We start from the raw sequence: 21,225 nt of genomic DNA, 5'->3' as shown, positions 1-21,225 counted from the left end.
AAACATTACATTTTCATGGATATTTGATTTCGTGGTTTTGCAAAAGTCTGAATAAAAGCCTGTTAAAAATTTGTAATTCGTTGAACATTTGAATTAGTGGTTCTCCTGTACCTATGAAATTAATGAAAATTTGTATCAAACAATGATTCCATAGTAAATAACAAAATCTTATGCTTTGTGTAGTTATTATTATCTTTCTTGAAAGGCTTTGAAACCAAACTGATACCATGGTTTTAGACCATAGGCAATATATTTTGATTTATATATTTTATACAAATGATTGCATTATAACAACAGGATTTATACAAGACTGCTGATGAACTAAAATGTATTATATCAAATTGACATGAAATGACTCTCCATATGGAAAAAATACATAATTGTATAGTAGTTATACTTCTGTTTTGTTGCACATTCTAATTTAAAAAAATTAATGTCTTTTTTCCAGGTCATCAGACTTTCTATCATCAGCTTTTGAGTTGTTTCCACAGTATGATTTCTGTGTCATTACAGTCCCTCATCTTGTACCAGAATTCCCATTAATTCAGGGATTTGTGGTAAGTTTATTCAAGATTGACTATAATGGTTTGGCATTGTTTATGCTAAATTCATTATACGTCATGAGAACTATCAGAAGTTACATTATTGAAAGTATGGAGATGTTTTTGGATAATGTTGATCTCAAGATGTCTTTTGTGGTTTTGGTTTGCTGTCATATTGTGTTGTAAAACACATCATTTTATTATACCCCCTCTTTAAAAAAGTGGGGTATACTGAGTTACCTCCGTCTGTCCGTACATCCATCCATCGATCAGTCCATCCGTCAGTCTGTCCATCCGTCCCACAAATATTTTCTCCACATTTATCTCAGGAACTACATTACAATGATTTCTGAAATTTGGTTTCAGGGTTTATATGAGTCATCTATACTGTGTGATGCATTTTCAGATTCATCACTCAACAACTTCCTGTTTACCGAACACTTACATTATTTTACACATGGCATCCAAGTAGTTGAAAATTTTCTCCACATTTATCTCAGGAACTACATTACAAGGATTTCTGAAATTTGGTTTCAGGGTTTATATGAGTCAGCTATACTGTGTGATGCATTTTCAGATTCATCACTCAACAACTTCCTGTTTACCGAAATATTAGGGTGGGGGTATCATCAGTGAGCAGTAGCTCACAGTTTCACTTGTTATTCCTGTGCTGTTATTTTTTGTCGCAGAAAGCTCGACATAGGGATAGTGATCCGGCGGCGGCGTTAGTTAACTTCTTAAAAGCTTTATATTTTAGAAGGTGGAATATCTGGATGCTTCATACTTTGTATATGGATGCCTCATGTTATGAAGTTTCCGTCAGTCACATGTCCAATGTCCTTGACCTCATTTCATGGTTCAGTGACTACTTGAAAAAAAGTTAAGATTTTTTGTAATGTTAAATTCTCTCTTATTATAAGTAATAGGATAACTATATTTGTTATGTGTGTACCTTGCAAGGTCCTCATGCCCGTCAGACAGTTTTCACTTGACCTCGACCTCATTTCATGGAGCAGTGAACAAGGTTAAGTTTTGGTGGTCAAGTCCATATCTCAGATACTATAAGCAATAGGTCTAGTATATTCGGTGTATGGAAGGACTGTAAGGTGTACATGTCCAACTGGTAGGTGTCATCTGACCTTGACCTCATTTTCATGGTTCAGTGGTTATAGTTAAGTTTTTGTTTTGGTCTGTTTTTCTTATACTGTATGCAATAGGTCTACTATATTTGTTGTATGGAATGATTGTAAGGTGTACATGTCTAGCTGGCAGGTGTCATCTGACCATGACCTCATTTTCATGGTTCAGTGGTCAAAGTTAAGTTTTTGAGTTTTGGTCTTTTTTTCTAATACTATATGCAATAGTTCAACTATATTTGGTGTAGGGAAATATTTTATGATCTATATGTCAGTCACGCAGGTTTTTTTTTACCTTGACCTCATTTTCAAGGTTTATTGCTCAGTGTTAAGTTTTTGTGTTTTGGTTTGTTTTTCTTAAACTGTAAGCAATAGGTCAACTATATTTGTTTTATGGAAGAATTGTTAGATGTACATGCCTGCCTAGCATGGTTCATCTGACCTTGACCTCATTTTCATGGTTCATTGGTCAATGTTTAGTTTACTTGGTTAATGTTAAGTTTATGTGACAGTTGTGATAAAGCTTTATATTTAGGACTATCAACATAATATCAATGATTAGTAAAGAAGGCGAGACATTTCAGTGTGTGCACTCTTGTATCCTTGTTTGTGAATGTCTGATAAATCATTATGTATTCACTTTTGTTGATTTACCTGTGTATAGTGGAAACATGTATTAAAGTATTCGATAAAATACAAATTGATTAATTAATGGAATTTATTAGAATCATGAAATCTAGTATCTATGAAAATTACAATTTCCCTCAATCAATGAAAATTGTTACCAATTAAAGTGAATTAATACTAAGTCTATATCGATATCAGAGTTTAATTTCTTTCCAGATTATATTTAAATTTTTATATTTTTCTGTAGAGAATCACACCAAGATCTCCAAGCACACTGCCACAAGAATTGTATGTGTTCCACAGATCAGGACTTCTCAAGTATGTATAAATGGCAGTCATCACAATTTTTTTACATGTTTGAAGATAAATGTCTGGATGTTATTTTATTTATAATAATATAAGAAAACTTGTACTGTAAAGCATGTTCAAACAAAAACCCTTTATGAATTTAAATAATATTTTTCAGGGTTAGATAAGTTATATCATTGATAATGATTGCTTGGGTGTTAACAATATTTGGCTTGTTCATTGGACTCGCTTACTTTGAATAATCCAGAACAAGAATGTAAAAAAGGCATTTTTAACATATTCCTTTTGGATTACAGGGAAATTTTATTTGATTTTATAATATATACTATTAAAGGAAACTGCAGATTTAACTATTTGATCAACTCACATAAAGTTTTACACTTAGTTGCTCGTAGTAGCCTTTTATACACAAAGAAAGGACATATTTAAAAATACTGTTGTCTGTCCAGCATGTTGAACTTTTGCATCTTTACTTACTTAAATGTATTCAATAGTTGTCTTCCCATTACAGTTACTTAAATGAAGTCAGTATTTAACCATGTATCTATTTATAACATTTTTCACAATCAAGATCACCAGATTTTATTCAGATTTTTTTTATCTAAATTTAGAAAATCTTATGTTTAATTAAGTAATTTTTATTGATGAATTGGAAAATTTTCTTTTTTATCAAATAAATGCAGGAAATTAAAATCACAAACCCATTTCCATTCTTTTCTGGAAAAAAAAAGAACAAGCAAAGTAACCCAAGTTTCTTTTAACTATGATTTAATTATAATGACTATATAACCTGTGATACAATACTTTTAATTAAAAAATGATTTAATGATAATTTAATGTCTTCAGAGATTTCCATGTGCGTCCAGTCTGTTCTAAAGATCTTAAAGGCATAGAGGAACTCGTTAAGACTATTAACCTGAATGATAATCTCATCAAAGATATCCAGCAGTTCAACAAAGCTAGGAGAGATGAGGTCAGTTCTTTATAGTTAAGGATGTATGTTTTATAGCGGGAAAGATAGAAAATTGTATGAAGATAATACTTTCATCAATACTGTCTTCCGCAATTATAAAATTTAATAAAGAAATCAATATATTGGTTAATAGTTTTAATTAAAAATTTATTGTGATTAAAGCATATCTTGTTTCAAGATTTATATTAAGTTTTACGTAAACTAAACCTTTTGATGAAGTAATTAGTAGTAGTCTCATTATTGTTTTTTTTTTGTACTTAATTGTTTTAATGAACAATATTCAGTTGCTGGAGGGTGTTATCAAAGTTTGTCATTTACCTGTTAACCCATTTTCTGTCGAAGTTACCAGTTCTGTTTAAATTGTTAGCAACTTACAAAAACTATTTTTTAGCTGATAAACTCAGAATAGTTGATTTTTACCTAAGATTTACCTGAGTTCATGATCAGCAGTATGTTTTTAACGGCTAAATGTTTTTTTTTTAAAAGCGTTTGAGAATTTAGATGCAAATACAAAAATGATGTATGTGAATTTTCAATTAATATTCTAATAGTTTTTTTCTTACCAGATGCAAGTCCAACATCTAACATTTGAATAATAATTCATAATTAAATTTTCATGATTGTACAGATTACTATTTTCGTAGGTCACAATTTTAGTGCAGAAAGGTTGGTCTGATGAAAGAGATATTACCGATTTTATGATCTGGTTTCAAAGTTTGCCTTTATATTGTAGTTTTTGTTGTTCTGATTAAACTTCTTCTTTTTAACATGGACTCAAATTCTAGAGAATAGAGATAAGGTGTTCCATGGCCTTCTCCTATTTAGCTGTAAAACCCTTTCTATAGTGAGGCGTCCATTTGGCTGTGTAGAATGTATAGCGTGTGCAGCCAAATCTGGTCAGAATGGGGATGTTAAATCTGATGCTTCATGCAGAATAATAGCCATGCTCTTTGGACATTCAGCAAGCAGGAATCATTTGATCAATCTTTATTATATGTAGATTACAATAAATTTAGGTAAACAGTAAAATTGGGTGTGAAGTCAATTAAACAACTGATACATGTATCTAGAAAACAAAATTTTCTTTTGTTCAACAAAATATCTTTTAACACTTTTATATGTTCATTTGAAATGGTAAATTTTTTTTTCAGGATGGAACAGAAATTAAAGCTTTTGTAGCTCAGTGTCAAGACCAGATAGTTGGAGTGGCAGTTATTAGAAGAGAAGAGGTATGATCTTCATTATATATTTGGTCTGTTTCAGAAAAAGATAGTAAATAAAGCAAGAGATGATATTTCCCACCATATTTTTTATTCTTTTAATTGCTTAGATAAAAAAAACAAATTATCTTTATTTTCCCATTCATTTGATGTATTTTATATTATCTCATAAAAGTGTTTAAGGAAACTCATTTTAATACTGTGAAAGTACCTATATTCGTGGGTATCAATTTTAGTGGTTTGAGCAAAATTTACATGGTCATGGGTTTTTAAATTTGTGGATTTTAGTTTTCTGAAAGAAAAAAAGATCGAGTGAAGAATTTGAAGCTATTGGAAATGCAGATTTCTGAAAATAATCATGTTATTTTATAATGATTTGTGAACATTTAAAAAAACAGGTGTATATTTTCATTTACTTGTTCGTCTTTCATAACTGACAACATGCAACAAATTTTGAATTAAACAATTGCTTTCGGAAATAAGCTGAATCATCTATGCTTACAAATTGTCTCGATTGAAAGAAATTGCAAAGTGAAAATTTAAATTGTTGCACACATGTAATCAGAAGTGATGACATTAATTAACCCAAGATCAAATGATCAACAGATTAATGATCATCAAAGGTGTTAATTGGGCCATAAACCTGCACCTTAAGAAAACGGTTTCATAAATAAATGCTATAAATGTACTTTGAATTGTAGAATCAATTCTAATGAAAAACAAGCCTAATATTACCTTTTTTTTTTCCGTATGAGAATTATGAGGAGATAAAATGAACACTTCATCATGGCATATCATCACTGGAAATCTGACTTTCATTGATCAAAACTATTTTTACCTGAGAATTAAAAGGTGAAGAGTCGTACAGTGTATAGGTTTTTTAAAGATTAAATGGGTAAAATCCAGCCTGAATTTGTATATAAACTTCATAGTGCGTTTGCTGAAATTCGATGTATACTCTAGATTATATGCCCCTATCCATGTAGTCAAACCTACTTTCTTTTTACGATCTTTCCATATCTTGATTTGTACAAAAAAAAAGATTTAAATTTTGTTGGACACTTAAATTCGTTTATAAAGCCATCCACGAAAACCACGAAAATTGGTGCCCCACGAATAAAAGTACTTTCACAGTAAGCTAATAAAAAGATTTCCATGTCCTGATGATACTTTGTCTGTATTATTAAACACATAATGTATGATTATTTGACTTATAGGTGTTCATTAACTTAACAAGGTGGATTTAGATTGAAACTTGACATGCTGTAAGGTTTTAGGAATAACTCTGAAGAACTTGTTCGACCTGAACTTTGAAACAATGAATGATGTCATAGAAAGAAAATTACCTTGTCTGATGAGATTAAAATCTGCAAAGATGCTAAAACTAATATTATTATTTATGTAGAGAAAAAAACATACAAAATTTTATTTGACAAATGGACTAGGTGTAAAGTAATTTTGTCATACCTCTTTCTTTTCTTTCAGAACATAGAATACATCAGATCACATTACAACATTGAAGACTTTATATACTACAATCATCATAAAAGAGAAGAGCATGGACATCTTCATCATTTTGCTTTAAATCCTGTTTTTACACATATGTCCAAAATGTTTATAAAGGTTGGTATTATTAGCTAAATATTCTTTTTATTTTGTTCAAAATACAAAATAATTTCATATGTGCATTCGATTCCAATCTTAATTGACTTGGATTGTCAGTTTCCTACTGACAGTCTGTGATTCTCTCTGGGCACTCCTGCTTCCTCCAATAAAAACTGACAGCGATGAAATAGCCTGTAGTGCTGAAAGTGGCGTTAAACACCTATCAATCAATCAGTCATTTTATCAAGTTTTGTAAAACCATAGCTTTTAGATCAATTTTAATTTTGTCTCATCTGAGATTTGTTCAAGAAAGCGAGACTAAATTGTACTATTTCTGGCATTTGAAGCATCACAATTGTCAATGTTTGTGATGAAGGTAGATCAGAGGTCTGAAATAAGATCGATAGAATTTTAATTATTTGCAAAAATGTAGTTTATATCATGCCTTTTTTCAAAAATATATTAAAAAGTATGGGTCTGAGAATTTTTTTTAAAGCTACAGGTTGTCAGAAAAACCAATTTTGTATGTTAGTAAGTAAACTAAATGATAGAATTTTAAGATAAAATATGAGAAGATAACTCTTATAATTTGCTTTCAGAAAATAAAAATGGAATATTGCTGTGGCTCTTTTTCTTGCTTCAAAACAAAATACCCTGTGAATTAGCATGTTAAAAATCTGGTCAGCCTATCAGTCCATCATGTCCTGATATGCATGCAATCATTGCCACTGATTTTAAACATCAATCCATTATCATCATCATACTAACTTGATATTTCTCTATTTATAAAGGAAATTTTAAGACAAGGAAAGAAGACCAGCTTATATTTCCCACTGTATCCAGCATACACAAATAAGGAGGTAAGAAATTTTTAATTAAGAACATTCAGATTATCTGTTCTGTAATTTAGGTCAATAGTTTAATATGCACACCCTATTATACGGCTATCAGCACGGCATATACAATAGGATCTGTGTTCCCCATTGCTATTTGAAAACAGTTGTATTGGCTATCTAGCCATTGCAGTAAAATGAATTTTGCAATCTTGAACAGCGGATTTTGATCCGTGTTACTTGCATCTGCCTTACCAATAGCTAGAAATAGGGTGTGACATAATAACAAAAATCGTCGATTGTGGATACTACATGTGCACATTTTGGGAGAATCCCAAATTACTTGAGAAAGGCTAAAGTTATTTATTTTGATGCCAAAAAAGTTGTATATATGTAATTAAAAGTATTCAGACGAGACAAAAATTTAGACGTCATATACTCATCCAGTTGAATCTTTTACATGTTAAGATCTTTACAATAAATTATGAATTTACCTACATCATTAGAAATTGTATAATGGTTGAATTTCTTAACATTTAAAAAAAGTTTGCCATTAATTCTGAATTAACCATACATTAAGCATGAAAAATGTTTAATGATAAATAATTCTTCTTCTTTGAAATCAATATTTATAAACAAGCCTTGACCTATAATTGTTTACTTTTTACACATTGTGACTTGGATGGAAAATTGTCTCATTGGCACTCATACCACATCTTCTTATTTCTATCATATGGTGAAAACTGCTGTCAACTGAACCCTGGATAGCAAAATTGTTCACTGAGCTCTGTATCAGTACATTGAGTGAATATTGATAAGAAATTTAACTTGAGTACACAAAAGACTTGTCTGAAAAAAATCTTCATTATAGCAGGAGTTTGGTTGAATTAAAGTTTTTTTGTACCATAACCTATTCATGGTATAACAAAAATCATTTCATACCAAATGGAAGACCTATATGTATGCCATTTGATATTATATCAAAACACTTTTATATATGTCTTTTTATTCCATACAGACCAACTATTTTATGCTATTTTTCCATGGCAGGAAATGGCTAATTTATGGTACAAAATGTATTCTTAGATGGTGCGAAATGACTAGGTACCATTTTGTTTAGTCAGTTTTCACTGTATAATATTTGAAACAGTATTTCTTTTATAAACATTTTAAAAACTAATTTAATTCTTTATTAGGCTGTAGATCAGCATTCTCTGGTTACCAGTTTAAATGACATGGTACCAGTTAGAGCCAGGAGACAAATTACCTACCCCTTGGAACAACTATCAATAAATGCTCCCTCAGACAGAGTGCTGAAAAAGCAGGAACCGTATGCTCTCAATCACGTCAACAGGAAACTTGTGTTAGAACCAAAGGTAAATTTATTTGTTAAAACAGAAACTTCAAAGTTGGAATTGAGCATGATATAAGATAGTGACATGTAGTATCCTTTATTTGATACTCAAAGAATATAAAATTATTTATTGAAAATGGGAAATTTTAACAAGGAATGTATTTTTGCTTATTTTGCAATCAAGAGGAAACTGTAAAAATATCCCCTCATTTAAATTCTATTTTGAAAAAAACATAAGAATCATAGACAAGAAAAAAGTGAAAAGATAACCTTGCAAATAGGTTTTGGACCTGAAATTGCAAAATAATCCACTGTAAGAATATAGGAAAGTGGAGCTTTCCTGTGTATAAGTGAATTTTTGCTTATTTTTATAAGCTTTATTATGGGGGATAAGAACTTTTGACATCAGGAAAATTTTCTTGTTGGGAAGTGTGCTTTCAAAAGATATGAAGTACCGGTAAAGCACAAATGAAATCAGAGTTTTTCCTTGAAAACATGCAACCTTACCTTATGAAGGCACACTGAAAATTGAATAGCCACCCACAGAAGCAATTTTATGCTTTTTAATTCAGGGGATATTTAAATTGAATATCCCTTAGTTGACTTAGTTATCTTTGAAGTTACTATTTAGTTTTTCCTAATTTGCTGCTAAAATAGAAATGCAAGAATCATTGAAACAAGTGATACAGTAGGTATTCAAATACAAAACAATAATATTTTTATTTCATTTACGAGTGATTTAATTGTCTCGCCTTGACTTTGAAACTTTTGCTTAGTTTACATGTATTAGTTTGTGATTAGGTCAGTTTAAGATGAACCACTAATGTTAAGTCAATGATATTCAGTATGCAAATGTATTGGCATTTGCAAGTTTCATTTCCATGGAGATTATATAACCCCACCCCCTAATTATGGTTCATTGACTTTGAAACTTTTACATAGTTTACAAGCTAATGTTTGTGTTTAGGTTTGTTTAAAGGGAACGACTTATGAAAAGTCAATGGTATTTGGTTTGCAGTTGTATTAGCATTGGCACATCTCATTTCCATGGAGACTGTTTAGCCCTGTACATTCAGTCATGGTTCATTGACTTTGATTATTTGCATAACTTACATGTTAAAGTATTGTAATTTTAATTTCAACATTTGCATGATCAAAATAACAAATAGGCGAGACATATCTCTGTGTTAACAGTTTAATTAACATATTTTACATTTTATTATCAAGGTAACAATAAATGCCAGGATAGTTGTTGTTGGTGCATCCAATGTTGGTATAGGATTTTTGGAGCAGTTGGCATACTGGTAAGAAGTAGTTCTAATCTTTTTGCATACTTATTTTTTTTTTTTTAGAAAAAATTAAAACAAAAACAGTACAGTTCCGTTCAACATAATTTTTTACTCAAAGACGGAAGTAATATGATATAATTTGCTGCACGGTAACTCAAGTTTAAAATTTATCGTAAGTTATACTGAAAGATTTTTTGTGAAAAGAGCCACAGGTCTTTAAAAGATGTTTACACATTGAATAAGAAATATGAGGTATACATTAATGAGACAGCAACCCGATAACACATAAAACCAAAACACTAGAGTCAGCTTACAGTCTTCAACAGCACTATGTTTAATGACCATGATGATATTGAAATGGGGAAAAAATGAGAAAAAGTTGTGATATTTCATGAGAGTTAACCTAACAATCTTACATGAATCACCATAGATTTTCTTAATTTTACAAGATTCCCCAATAATTTTCTTTATTACAATCACTTTGAATTAAAACACAATGGAACAATCAACAGCATATAAATGTTTTGAATTAGGTTTAAAAAAAATTTCTTTTATTATCTCCCTTGTTGATTTATATTGCCCTTTTCTCTGTTTTCAGTCCTCATTTAAGATTTAACAACTTAACATTGGTTTCACCCCATGGATTACCAGGTGAGATGGCTCCTGATGAACTCAGGGATCAGATGTTAGGAAACGATTTCTGTTATGGGCAGGAAAACTATGCCAATATTTCTCTGCGGACTTGGATTAATGTTGTGTACGGTAAAATGACAAATATAGATAGAAAAAAGAAATTAGTGATTGTAAACAATGGGACTGTGGTGCCATATGACCACCTTATTATAAGTGTTGGACTTCAATATCAAATCCCAGCACCAACAGATGCCGATCTTGACTCTGGAGTCACTAATGCTGAACTACCAAACCCACCAGACAGGAGATATTTCAAAAATCCACCTAAAAATTTGTTTACGATAAATGATGCTTATGATGCTGCTGTAGCTCTCTACTGGATAGAAAATTACCTGTTAAAATCACAAAGTAAGTATCTAAATCTGTATTTTATACATGGCTAGATTTCATAAAAAAAAAAAAAAAAAACAAAAAAAAATCAGCTGATTTCTTTTTTTACCACATAAATTTAAATCTACAAGCAAATTACCAAATTACCAAATTTTCAATTTTAAGAAGGAAAAAAAAAAAATCAAGAAATATGAAAATTCAGAATTAAGTCATCTTATACATGTTATATTGAAATAGAGTATGTGTCTAATTGATCTTAAATTCACTCTAAGTTTTGAAAGATACAATTGTTACATTTCATAGCAAGGGGAAAAAATGGCAAAAGACTGTAGAAGATAGAATGGCATATGGTAGGGAGAAGTATAAACTAATGGGACAAAATGTTTATACTAATTTTGCAGATTATCAGAGTAAATAATCTTTTGACAAAAATGCTTATTTTAAATAAGTTTTTATAAAATCTCAATGGACTTTGACTTATTGCTACCTGGTCTTGTCTGTTTCAAGAAAATGCCCGACTTAAATAAGACTATTAAGTATTTTTTTTCTTTTAGGAAATTTGATTATTTATGGAAGCACTTTAGATGCTTTCTGTTGTGCACAGACTTTACTTACCATGGGTGTTCCAGGGGAGAGAATTCATTTGGTACAACCTCCGTTACCATTCCAGGTTAGTCTACATAGTATAAGACATTTGTTTGTAGATCTATTAGCATTAGATACACACTACTTACTTATATTTTTTGGTGATCAAGAACAACTTTAGATTCAATTTTGATGTGATTTTTTAGCTAGTGTTCACTTCTACAATACTCACAAGGGGACTCTGTTAAAATCACTCTGTAGGGGGATTTTTTTTTACAGTGAATGCTAGTGATCGTGGGTGATTCACTGAAATATTTCTTTGTATATATACAAGAGATATATGACAAGGTTGGAAAACACCTTATTGCTATTTGTCAGCCATTACAGAACTCCACAGACATTCCCTTAGAATTCCCTTAGAATTTACGTCATAAGAGAAAATGTCTGATGCCACAAAACAAAAGCGATTGTTGTATGACGTCAATAGTTTCAAGTGTTGCAAATTATGGGTTCAAGTGTTACAGATTCCGAAATAGTGATTAGGTCTATTAGAGAATAATCACTCTAAATCACCAACAATCTCCCTATTTCAATGTAATACTCTCAACATAGGCAAGGTGTGATTTCTTAAAAAAATAAAAACAGTGATTTTATTAGTAGATTTCTATATTTAAGTGTATTTGTAATGCAATTTTCACAAAAGTTTGAAATTTGAATTGATAACAGCTCATGAGCTTGAGAGTTTTTATGACGGAAAGATGACTGAATGTTTGATCAATAGACGTATTTACACTTGTATGCAAATTTGTCTGCCATTACTTAAAATCACACAAGTTCCACTAAAATTTGACATCACAATTTAAAAAAATTGACTTCATTATTGAAAATTGATTGTTGCTTGACGTCAGAAGGTTATACGGAGACAGATCTAAGGTCATTCGGAGACAAAATTCAGCTAAATATCAAAAGTGTAAATACGTTAATTGAAAACTAATGTTTTTGTGTTTTTCCCATTGATAGTCCATGCTGTAAAATCTTTCTATGTCATACAATACATCAGGTTTGCTGTAAGATTTTTTATTAACTTTATCCACAATTTTCATAATGCTAAAATGAAGTTCTGGTTCAATTTTGTTGTTGATTATTCTCAAAATGTGTAAAAGGGTGGATGAAGTCCTTTGACATTTTTTTTTTAACTAGGGCTAGATTTGATCTATAATCCAAGTTTTTATCACTTGATTGAAACAAGTTATATATATAATACTGAATGGAATGAAGTTTCAGAGACTGTAAACTTCTAGAATAGGAGACACTGGAACTGTTTACATAATATATATATATATTTTATATAAATATATTACATTGTTTGTTCAACTTGATGTGTTGTATGACAGAGAAGGAGCACCAGAGTACACTCCTGGATTTTAGTTGGAAGTGTCCTGCTCAGTACTTATTTTTATGCCCCACCTAGGGGCATTATGTTTTTCGGTCTGTGCATCCGTTCGTCCGTCTGTCTGTCCGTCCGTCCGTCCGTCCGTCCGTCTGCCCCGCTTCAGGTTAAAGTTTTTGGTCAAGGTAGTTTTTGATGAAGTTGAAGTCCATTCAACTTGAAACTTAGTACACATGCTCCCTATGATATGATCTTTCTAATTTTAATGCCAAATTAGAGTTTTGACCCCAATTTCACGGTCCACTGAACATAGAAAATGATAGTGCGAGTGGGGCATCCGTGTACTATGGACACATTCTTGTTTGGAGTATGTCTTTTTTTTATGTTTTTTTTATTGTAAGCTAGGTATCTTCTTTCTATCTCTTTGATCCAGTATACTCCCAGGATTTTTATAAAAGTCATACATGTATCAAATTACGTTTCCATTCAATTTTTTTTTATCTTCAAGAAATCTGTGTTTTCAGCTGTGAGTATCAGTGACATTCTGTGACATACAAATTTATTTGTTATTATTTTTATTGTTTTTTAAGTTGTTTGTTTATGTGTTTAGAAAACAGACAAGAGAATGAACAAATTTCTTTTGAATTTCTTTAAAATAAAATGAACAAAAAAATTTCATAGCTGTGGTGGAAAAATGACTGGTTTTTGTCGGAAAGCTCGACATAGGGATAGTGATCCGGCGGCCCTTGGGGCGGCGTTAACTTACTTCTTAAAAGCTTAATATTTCAGAAGGTAGAAGACCTGGATGCTTCATACTTTGTATATAGATGCCTTATGATATGAAGTTTCCGTCTGTCATATGTCCATTGTCTTTAACCTCATTTTCATGGTTCAGTGACTACTTGTAAAAAAAGGCAACATTTTTTGTAATGTTAATTTCTTTATTATTATGAGTAATAGGATAACTATATTTAGTATGTGCGTACCTTGCAAGGTCCTCATGCCCGTCAGACAATTTTCATTTGACCTCGACCTCATTTCATGGATCAGTGAACAAGGTTAAGTTTTCTTGGTCAAGTCCATATATCAGATACTATAAGCAGTAGGTCTACTATATTTGGTATATGGAATGATTGTAAGGTGTACATGTCCAACTGACCTTGACCTCATTTTCATGGTTCAGTGGTCAAAGTAAAGTTTTTGAGTTTTGGTCTTTTTTTCTAATACTATATGCAATAGGTCAACAATATTTGGTGTATGGAAATATTTTATGATGTACATGTCAGTCTCGCAGGTTTTTGAACTTGACCTCATTTTCACGGTTCATTTCTCAGTGTTAAGTTTTTGTGTTTTGGTCTGTTTTTCTACAACTATAAGCAAAAGATCAACTATTTTTGTTGTATGGAAGGATTGTAAGGTGTATATGTCTGTCTGGCAGGTATCATCTGACCTTGACCTCATTTTCATGGTTCATTGGTCAATGTTAAGTTTTCATGGTTAAGTTTGTTTCTTAGATACTTTAAGCAATAGGTCAACTATATTTAATGCATAAATTGATTGTAAGGTGTACATGTCTGTCTGGCATGGTTCATCTGACCTTGACCTCATTTCCATGGTTCATTGGTCAATGTTAAGTTTTCTTGGTTAAGACTGTTTCTTAGAAACTATAAGCAATAGGTTAACTATGTTTGGTTTATTGAATGATTGTAAGGTGTACATGTATTTCTCGTTTGGTTTATCTGACCTTGACCTCATTTTCTTGGATCATGTTAAGTTTATGTGTTACTTGTAGTAAAGCTTTATATTTAGGACTATCAACATAAAATCAATGGTTAGTAAAGAAGGCGTGACATTTCAGTGTGTGCACTCTTGTTGTGTTTTGGTCTGTTTTTCTAATACTGTATGCAATAGGTCAACTGTATTTGGTGTATGGAAATATTTTACGATGTTCATGTCAGTCTGGCAGGTTTTATTTGACCTTGACCTCATTTTCACGGTTCATTGCTCAATGTTAAGTTTTTGTGTTTTGGTCTGTTTTTCTAATACTGTATGCAGTAGGTCAACTATATTTGGTGTATTGAAATATTTTACGATGTACATGTCAGTCTGGCATGTTTTATTTGACCTTGACCTCATTTTCACGATTCATTGCTAAATGTTAAGTTTTTGTGTTTTGGTCTGTTTTTCTAATACTGTATGCAGTAGGTCAACTATATTTGGTGTATGGAAATATTTAATGATGTACATGTCAGTCTGGCAGGTTTTATTTGACCTTGACCTCATTTTCATGGTTCATTGCTTATGTTAAGTTTTTGTGTTTTGGTCTGTTTTTCTTAAACTTTAAGCAATAGGTCAACTATATTTGGTGTATGGAATGATTGTAAGGTGTATATGTCTGTCTGGCAGGTATCATCTGACCTTCACCTCATTTTCATGGTTGATTGGTCAATGTTCAGTTTTCCTGGTTAACTTTTTTTCTTAGATACCTTAAGCAATAGTTCAACTATATTTGATGCAGGGAATGATTTTAAGGTGTACATGTCTGTCTGGCAGGGTTCAAATGACCTTGACTTCATTTTAATGGTTCATTGGTCAGTATAGAATTTCCATGGTTTGGTCATTTTCTTTTATACTATAAGCAATAGGTCATCTATATTCTGTGTATGGAGGGATTGTAATAAAGGTGTACATGTATTTCCGGCTTGGTTTATCTGACCTTGACCTCATTTTCTTGGATCATGAATGTTAATGTGATACTTGTAGTAAAACTTTATGTGTAGGACTATCAACATTAATATATTTTTTTTCTGATAAAAATCGTTTTTCAAAAATATTCTAACGAACGTGTCCTGTAAAGTTTATAAAAAGGACTTTTTGTACCTTTTCGCATGGGCTTGCTCATATCATTTTCAACTCAAGTTGAGTGACAAAAAAAAAAAAAAAAAAAAAATTGCCGAAAAGATAGGAAATAGAAAATACTCATAATACATCATATCGACCGTTATGATTTTATGCGAATTTTGAAGAAAAAAAAAAAGCAATTATCCATAGCAACTAAAATTCTACCCTTAACAACCACACACCAATCAGCAAAAAGTCCCTATTTCCAATGATCTAGCAATAATTTGAAACCGTTTCCAATGGATTTGGCATCTATCAAAACATATAGTTTGCAAAAAACACATCTAAGATATATTGAGTTCAATTAAAAGTTATGGCAAAATCACTTATTTAACTTAATTGGTACTGACTTTCGACGATATCACCTATATGAGCCAGTCCATGCAAAAAGGTACAACAACGAAAAAATTACCAAATTCTAAAGTGTGCATATATAATTATTGGTAGCAGACTTGTGATCTATAAAACTCAGTTACTTTTCCCAATACCCTTAAGCTGTAAGTTATACACATCTGCATGTGCTGACCCCCCTTATTTTATTCAAATTTTACTGAATTATTTCATATAGTTTAATCATTTTCCATGTTTAGTTTAAATATCTTAAATTGCCATTATTTGATGATCTCTCCGGTAGCAGTGGGGATAAGGTTCTCGCTCACAATGCAGATAGCAATGCGATGAAAGGGGGTAACGGTTCGAATCCCGTGCAAGCGGACGGTTGATTTCAAAAACACAAGATGACATAATTTTTGCATTTTTCCTTACGTTTAAATGTTGTCTTCCTATCTTTAAACATAGGTAGAGATGATGAAAATTGTTGACCTTTTGTCTCTATAGTGTCGTAAATGGTTCTGTTCAGTATAGCATTGTTCCGAGAAACAAATGATTTTACGCTTGCTTAAGTACAAACATTCAGATATTTCTACGTCTTTCTCGGTGTTAAATCAATGGTCAGTATACTGTATAGTAGGCGAGACATTTCAGCGTGTGCACTCTTGTATATATGTATGACAAATACGGATATCAATTTAAAAGAAAAAAAAACATACTGATATTACATGATCGATTGATGGCTGCTTTAATGTTTCTATTTTACATGCATATTCAGGATGTAAATATGATATGAAATTATGAATATTAAACCTGCTTTTTAAAATAGTTTTTTTTTTAACGTGACAGCTTGCAAGATAATAGTCTATTGCAGGAAAACATTTCACCCTACCTGGATTCCTGGAAGCATATTTTTTTTCTCTGGGTAGACTAAATCATTTGTCAATAACTATTCAACCAAAATATAGAACTGAAATTTTTTTTCTAAATCTTATATCTGCATTCTTGGTAGAAAAGCTGACAAAATCTTTTAGTAGGATCCAATCCACAACCTCCCACACACAAGACCACTAATTCAGCTACTGATATCAGATGCGGATCCAGAAAAAGGGGGGGGGGACAAACTAGGCAACGTTAGGAGTAGAACATGTAAGAAGTTTATGCATTAACCCAAATATGTAACCCCCCCCCCCCTTTTTCAAATCCTGGATCCACATCTGATACCAGAATTTTTTTCCTTAAGAGGATATTTTGTACTCAATTATTCCAAATTTGTAAAGTTTTACTCTGAAATATATTTTATACATGAAAAGTCACTGTACTTGTTTAAACTGTGGTTCTGCTAATTTGTGTTGAGAGTAATTATTTTCAATGATTTTACACAATGTAATCTCAGGGTGAAATTGATTACCGACATCAACTTAAATTGATATTGAATTTTTTTGTTTGTCATAATGCAAGTTAAATGTGCACGCATATAGATTTATGTCAAATTTCAACCTAATGACATGGAAAAAAAAAATCCCTTCCCATTTTTGAATGATTTTAGGTTTTATTCAATTGTGCCAGTTATTGAAATTGATTTATTGAATATGTTTTAATTACATGATAACTACTGAGTAATAATATGCATTTCTACATTATTCTCCGTAATAGGATTTTTAAAATTTTGTATAATAAAAAGTAAACTTGCCTTCTATTATATATATATTGCAAATAGCTTTATTTTTTTTCATTGTTATATGATTGTCTATTGACTAAAGAGTTTTTGCTTTTTACTTTACTGGCTTCAAGATATATTACATAGAGCTCTAAATAAAATTTCCAATGCAGTACCCTAAACATTATAACAAAAACTATTTATAATTTTATTTTGTTTTTAATAATACATTAAGTTGATATGTTTGTATATTGCGATACTGAACAAATATGTATTCAACCAAAATACAAGAAATTGTCCTTAACGTGCTTGAAATATATGCCACTGGAAATTAAGCCAACCCCAATCCACTTTACAAATATAAAATACCAGTCTTTATAAAATTTATCCTGTTTAGGCTAACACCTGTTTAATTAGGACAAAAAATATCAATTTAAAGAATTTGATATGGAAACGTCAAATGGATTGATTTCAATTTTTCTTGGAATATGAAGTAGCTGGAAAACATAGAGATTTAAATATATACATCATACATGGCCTTTTTCCATATTAGCCCTTGACATTGTCCCACTAGGAACGCTTGGTAAAGGCTTATTAGCCTGGATATGCTTATATGGGCTACTTACTTCCATTTGTATTACTGTAAATTCTGATAACATTATTTGTGGACAAAATTCCTGAAATTGCAAGAATTAAACACACATTTTTGTCCATTATTCAACAATGACCATTATAAATGAAGGCAAATATTTCTGAATTTACAGTACCTATGCAAAATGTAGCATATTTTTGTTATTAAAGTACGTGATAGTTCACAATAATTAAGGGTTATTTTTAATTTCTAATGATTGTATTTAATTGCTTTGATTATTGCAGGCCACATGTTTTAACAACCCAGCAATTGACAGTACAGTTGTGAAATCTCTTGAGAGCAGTGGTGTACATGTATATAGTGATCATGTTCTGGCTCAATGGAATGATGGGGCTGATGATTGCACTGAAATCTCATCTGCCAGCTTCACAACCAATAAACAACCTACTCGGTTAGAATGTGGTGTAAGTATTAGTTTTTATTTAAGAAGGACATAAATATAAGTATAAAATAGACAAATAAAATTATAGAATAACTATTCCAAATTTTCAATATTTGAATTCTTTTGTGTTTGATGATTTAGATATTTTGTAAACATTGGAACAAAAAATTGGTTGTAAAAATTGGGGGAAAAAATCCAAAATGTGTAGAAACATCTTATTATTCTAGGCTTTCAACTAAAATGGAAATAACGTTATAATATGCTTTTCCAAATTAGCTCCTGTCATAGAAAATTATTCAATTTGTGGTAACTTAGTTTTTTGTAAAAAATCATCTACTTTGAGAATCATCTTATTATTCTAGCGATTTCAAGGAAAAATTGAAACAAAGGCATAACATATGCTATTCCAAGTTTATTGCCTTTGTCCAAAATTATACATCTGCCTCATTTTTGAAAATAGCTGTCAAATTAATTTTTTTTTATGGTGCTTGAATTTTATAGAAATTAGATATCTATGTAGAACCTGATATCCTGAATAATATCCTGGTGTCAAAATTTAATTGGGTTTCAACTTAATTTAATATTTAGGTTGATATTTGATATCATGAACTCACTTCTGCTGTCAAAAAATATATCTGAGTTCATATTTTTAAATAATTAGTTGGCCACCATTTTTAAAAATGGCAGTCAGCATTTTGAGAAACAACATTACTCTTAACATAACATAAAATTTCCTTATAATATTTATTTAGAACTTGGATGAAACAAAACTTTTTACACACTGATAACTAATCAAGATGAAACTATGCAATATAACTTGGCTATGCCAATCTTTTGCTGGTAGACATATGCTATATTTCTTTGTTTGCATCAGTATCAATCATTTGTTTATGTGCTTCAAACAAGAATGTGCCAGCAGAGCCCTTGCTGACAGTTAATTTTCTAGTTATTAACTTGTATTTACTTATCTTTTAAATATTTATTATTTTCAGGCCTTCTTCTCTTACTACAAGAAAGCTGTTGATTTTGAAGCATTCAGATGTAAGTAATTTATTTGAGAAATATTGGTAAAAATTTCATTTTGGCAAACATATTGCTGTGATAACTAAAGTTTGATAACTAAAGGTTGATAACTAAAGGTTTAAAACTAAAGGTTTCCTGCTCTCCACCTGCATTTGATAGATATCATCACTGACAATGACAAATATTTTACTTTTAATTTTGATTTAACTTTTTGAAACTCAATGTAATTATTTGCGTTTTCAAAACTTTTTAATTTGATTCTTGACAGTGAAACAAACTAATTGCAAATTTTTGCTTAATTTCAAAACATTTTATTGTGCTTTTAAAAAATAAAGAGTAATCATATGATATATAGGGAAATTTGTAAGCTTCTTTAGTTTTTACATATTTATACATCCCTTGGTTTTAAATGTTTGCATTTGAGCTTTCCTGATGAAGGTAAATTCAAAAAAAGCGCTTTGATGCACAAAATTTGTTCAGCGTTATTTTCATTTTGTAATTCACAGCAATCAATGATGCCTGTCTGGTTTACGATGGAAAGTTAGTGATAGATTCAGCATTCCATACCAATGATGTGTCAATCCGTGGAGCAGGGACGATCACAAAATTCCAAAGGAAGTACCATGCGGATCAATGGACACATGCTAACTTCAACTCTAAAGAAGTTGGTGTACATGTAAGTATATTCACGGTTATGTTGTGGGAAGTTTTTTACTTGTACGTATATTTTACTGACGCATTATGGGATATATGATTTAAAAAATTACTATTCAAAATACTGGTACTACAATTGTATCATCTTTTCAAATTGGGTCCGTAGGTGGCTTCTAGATAGCATTATAAGATTTATGTTCATGTAACGTCCAATTAATGACACAAATATACTATAAATATAAAGTAAATTTGGTATTTAAGAATTAAGAAAAGTGTGAAATTTTTGTTGATTTGTTGGTTTCAATTTACAATTTACTATTTAATATCCAAGTACACATAATTCTGTTTTTGTTATAAAAGTATTGCTATTAAATGTACTTAAGTATATTTTCTTGCTACAAATAAAGATTTTATTATCCTGTATTTGGCAAAACCAGAAAAGTAGTTAAACATAAGGTTTCTGCCACTGAAAAAGTCACATTTGCACTTTAAAAAAATCAATGGAAATCTTTACTGGTCTCTTTTCAAGTAATTTATAAATCTATCGTATTTACATTTTTGATATAGGGGATGACCTAAAAGTTTAATTAATTAATTTCTGTCAAATGACATTTAGAGTTAAACGACTATTCCTTTGCTTTATATTGACCAAGATTCATCTTCAGTTGCCAGTAAATGACAAATTAGTTCAATAAACCGCTTTTTTTTCAATCTGATTTTAATCAGAGAGAAAGTAA

The 21,225-nt window shown here is 30.8% G+C and overlaps 1 protein-coding gene across 1 annotated transcript in view; it reads left to right on the top strand.

Moving 5' to 3' along the window:
* LOC127738802 (cilia- and flagella-associated protein 61-like) overlaps positions 1-21,225 on the top strand; it is a 55,602-nt gene that overhangs the window by 7,695 nt on the left and 26,682 nt on the right. The window contains exons 10-22 of the mRNA XM_052250178.1: positions 449-557; positions 2,553-2,623; positions 3,461-3,587; positions 4,739-4,816; positions 6,293-6,430; positions 7,204-7,272; positions 8,442-8,621; positions 9,827-9,903; positions 10,487-10,929; positions 11,466-11,581; positions 18,654-18,833; positions 19,804-19,852; positions 20,341-20,510. Of these exons, the coding sequence (XP_052106138.1) occupies positions 449-557; positions 2,553-2,623; positions 3,461-3,587; positions 4,739-4,816; positions 6,293-6,430; positions 7,204-7,272; positions 8,442-8,621; positions 9,827-9,903; positions 10,487-10,929; positions 11,466-11,581; positions 18,654-18,833; positions 19,804-19,852; positions 20,341-20,510 (1,807 nt within the window). The remainder of the gene's footprint in view (positions 1-448; positions 558-2,552; positions 2,624-3,460; positions 3,588-4,738; positions 4,817-6,292; positions 6,431-7,203; positions 7,273-8,441; positions 8,622-9,826; positions 9,904-10,486; positions 10,930-11,465; positions 11,582-18,653; positions 18,834-19,803; positions 19,853-20,340; positions 20,511-21,225) is intronic.

This window comes from Mytilus californianus, unplaced genomic scaffold, assembly GCF_021869535.1.
Source record: "Mytilus californianus isolate M0D057914Y unplaced genomic scaffold, xbMytCali1.0.p SCAF_4, whole genome shotgun sequence".
NCBI classification, from domain to species: Eukaryota; Metazoa; Mollusca; class Bivalvia; order Mytilida; family Mytilidae; genus Mytilus; species Mytilus californianus.
This window is presented reverse-complemented; position numbering and strand designations above follow the sequence as displayed.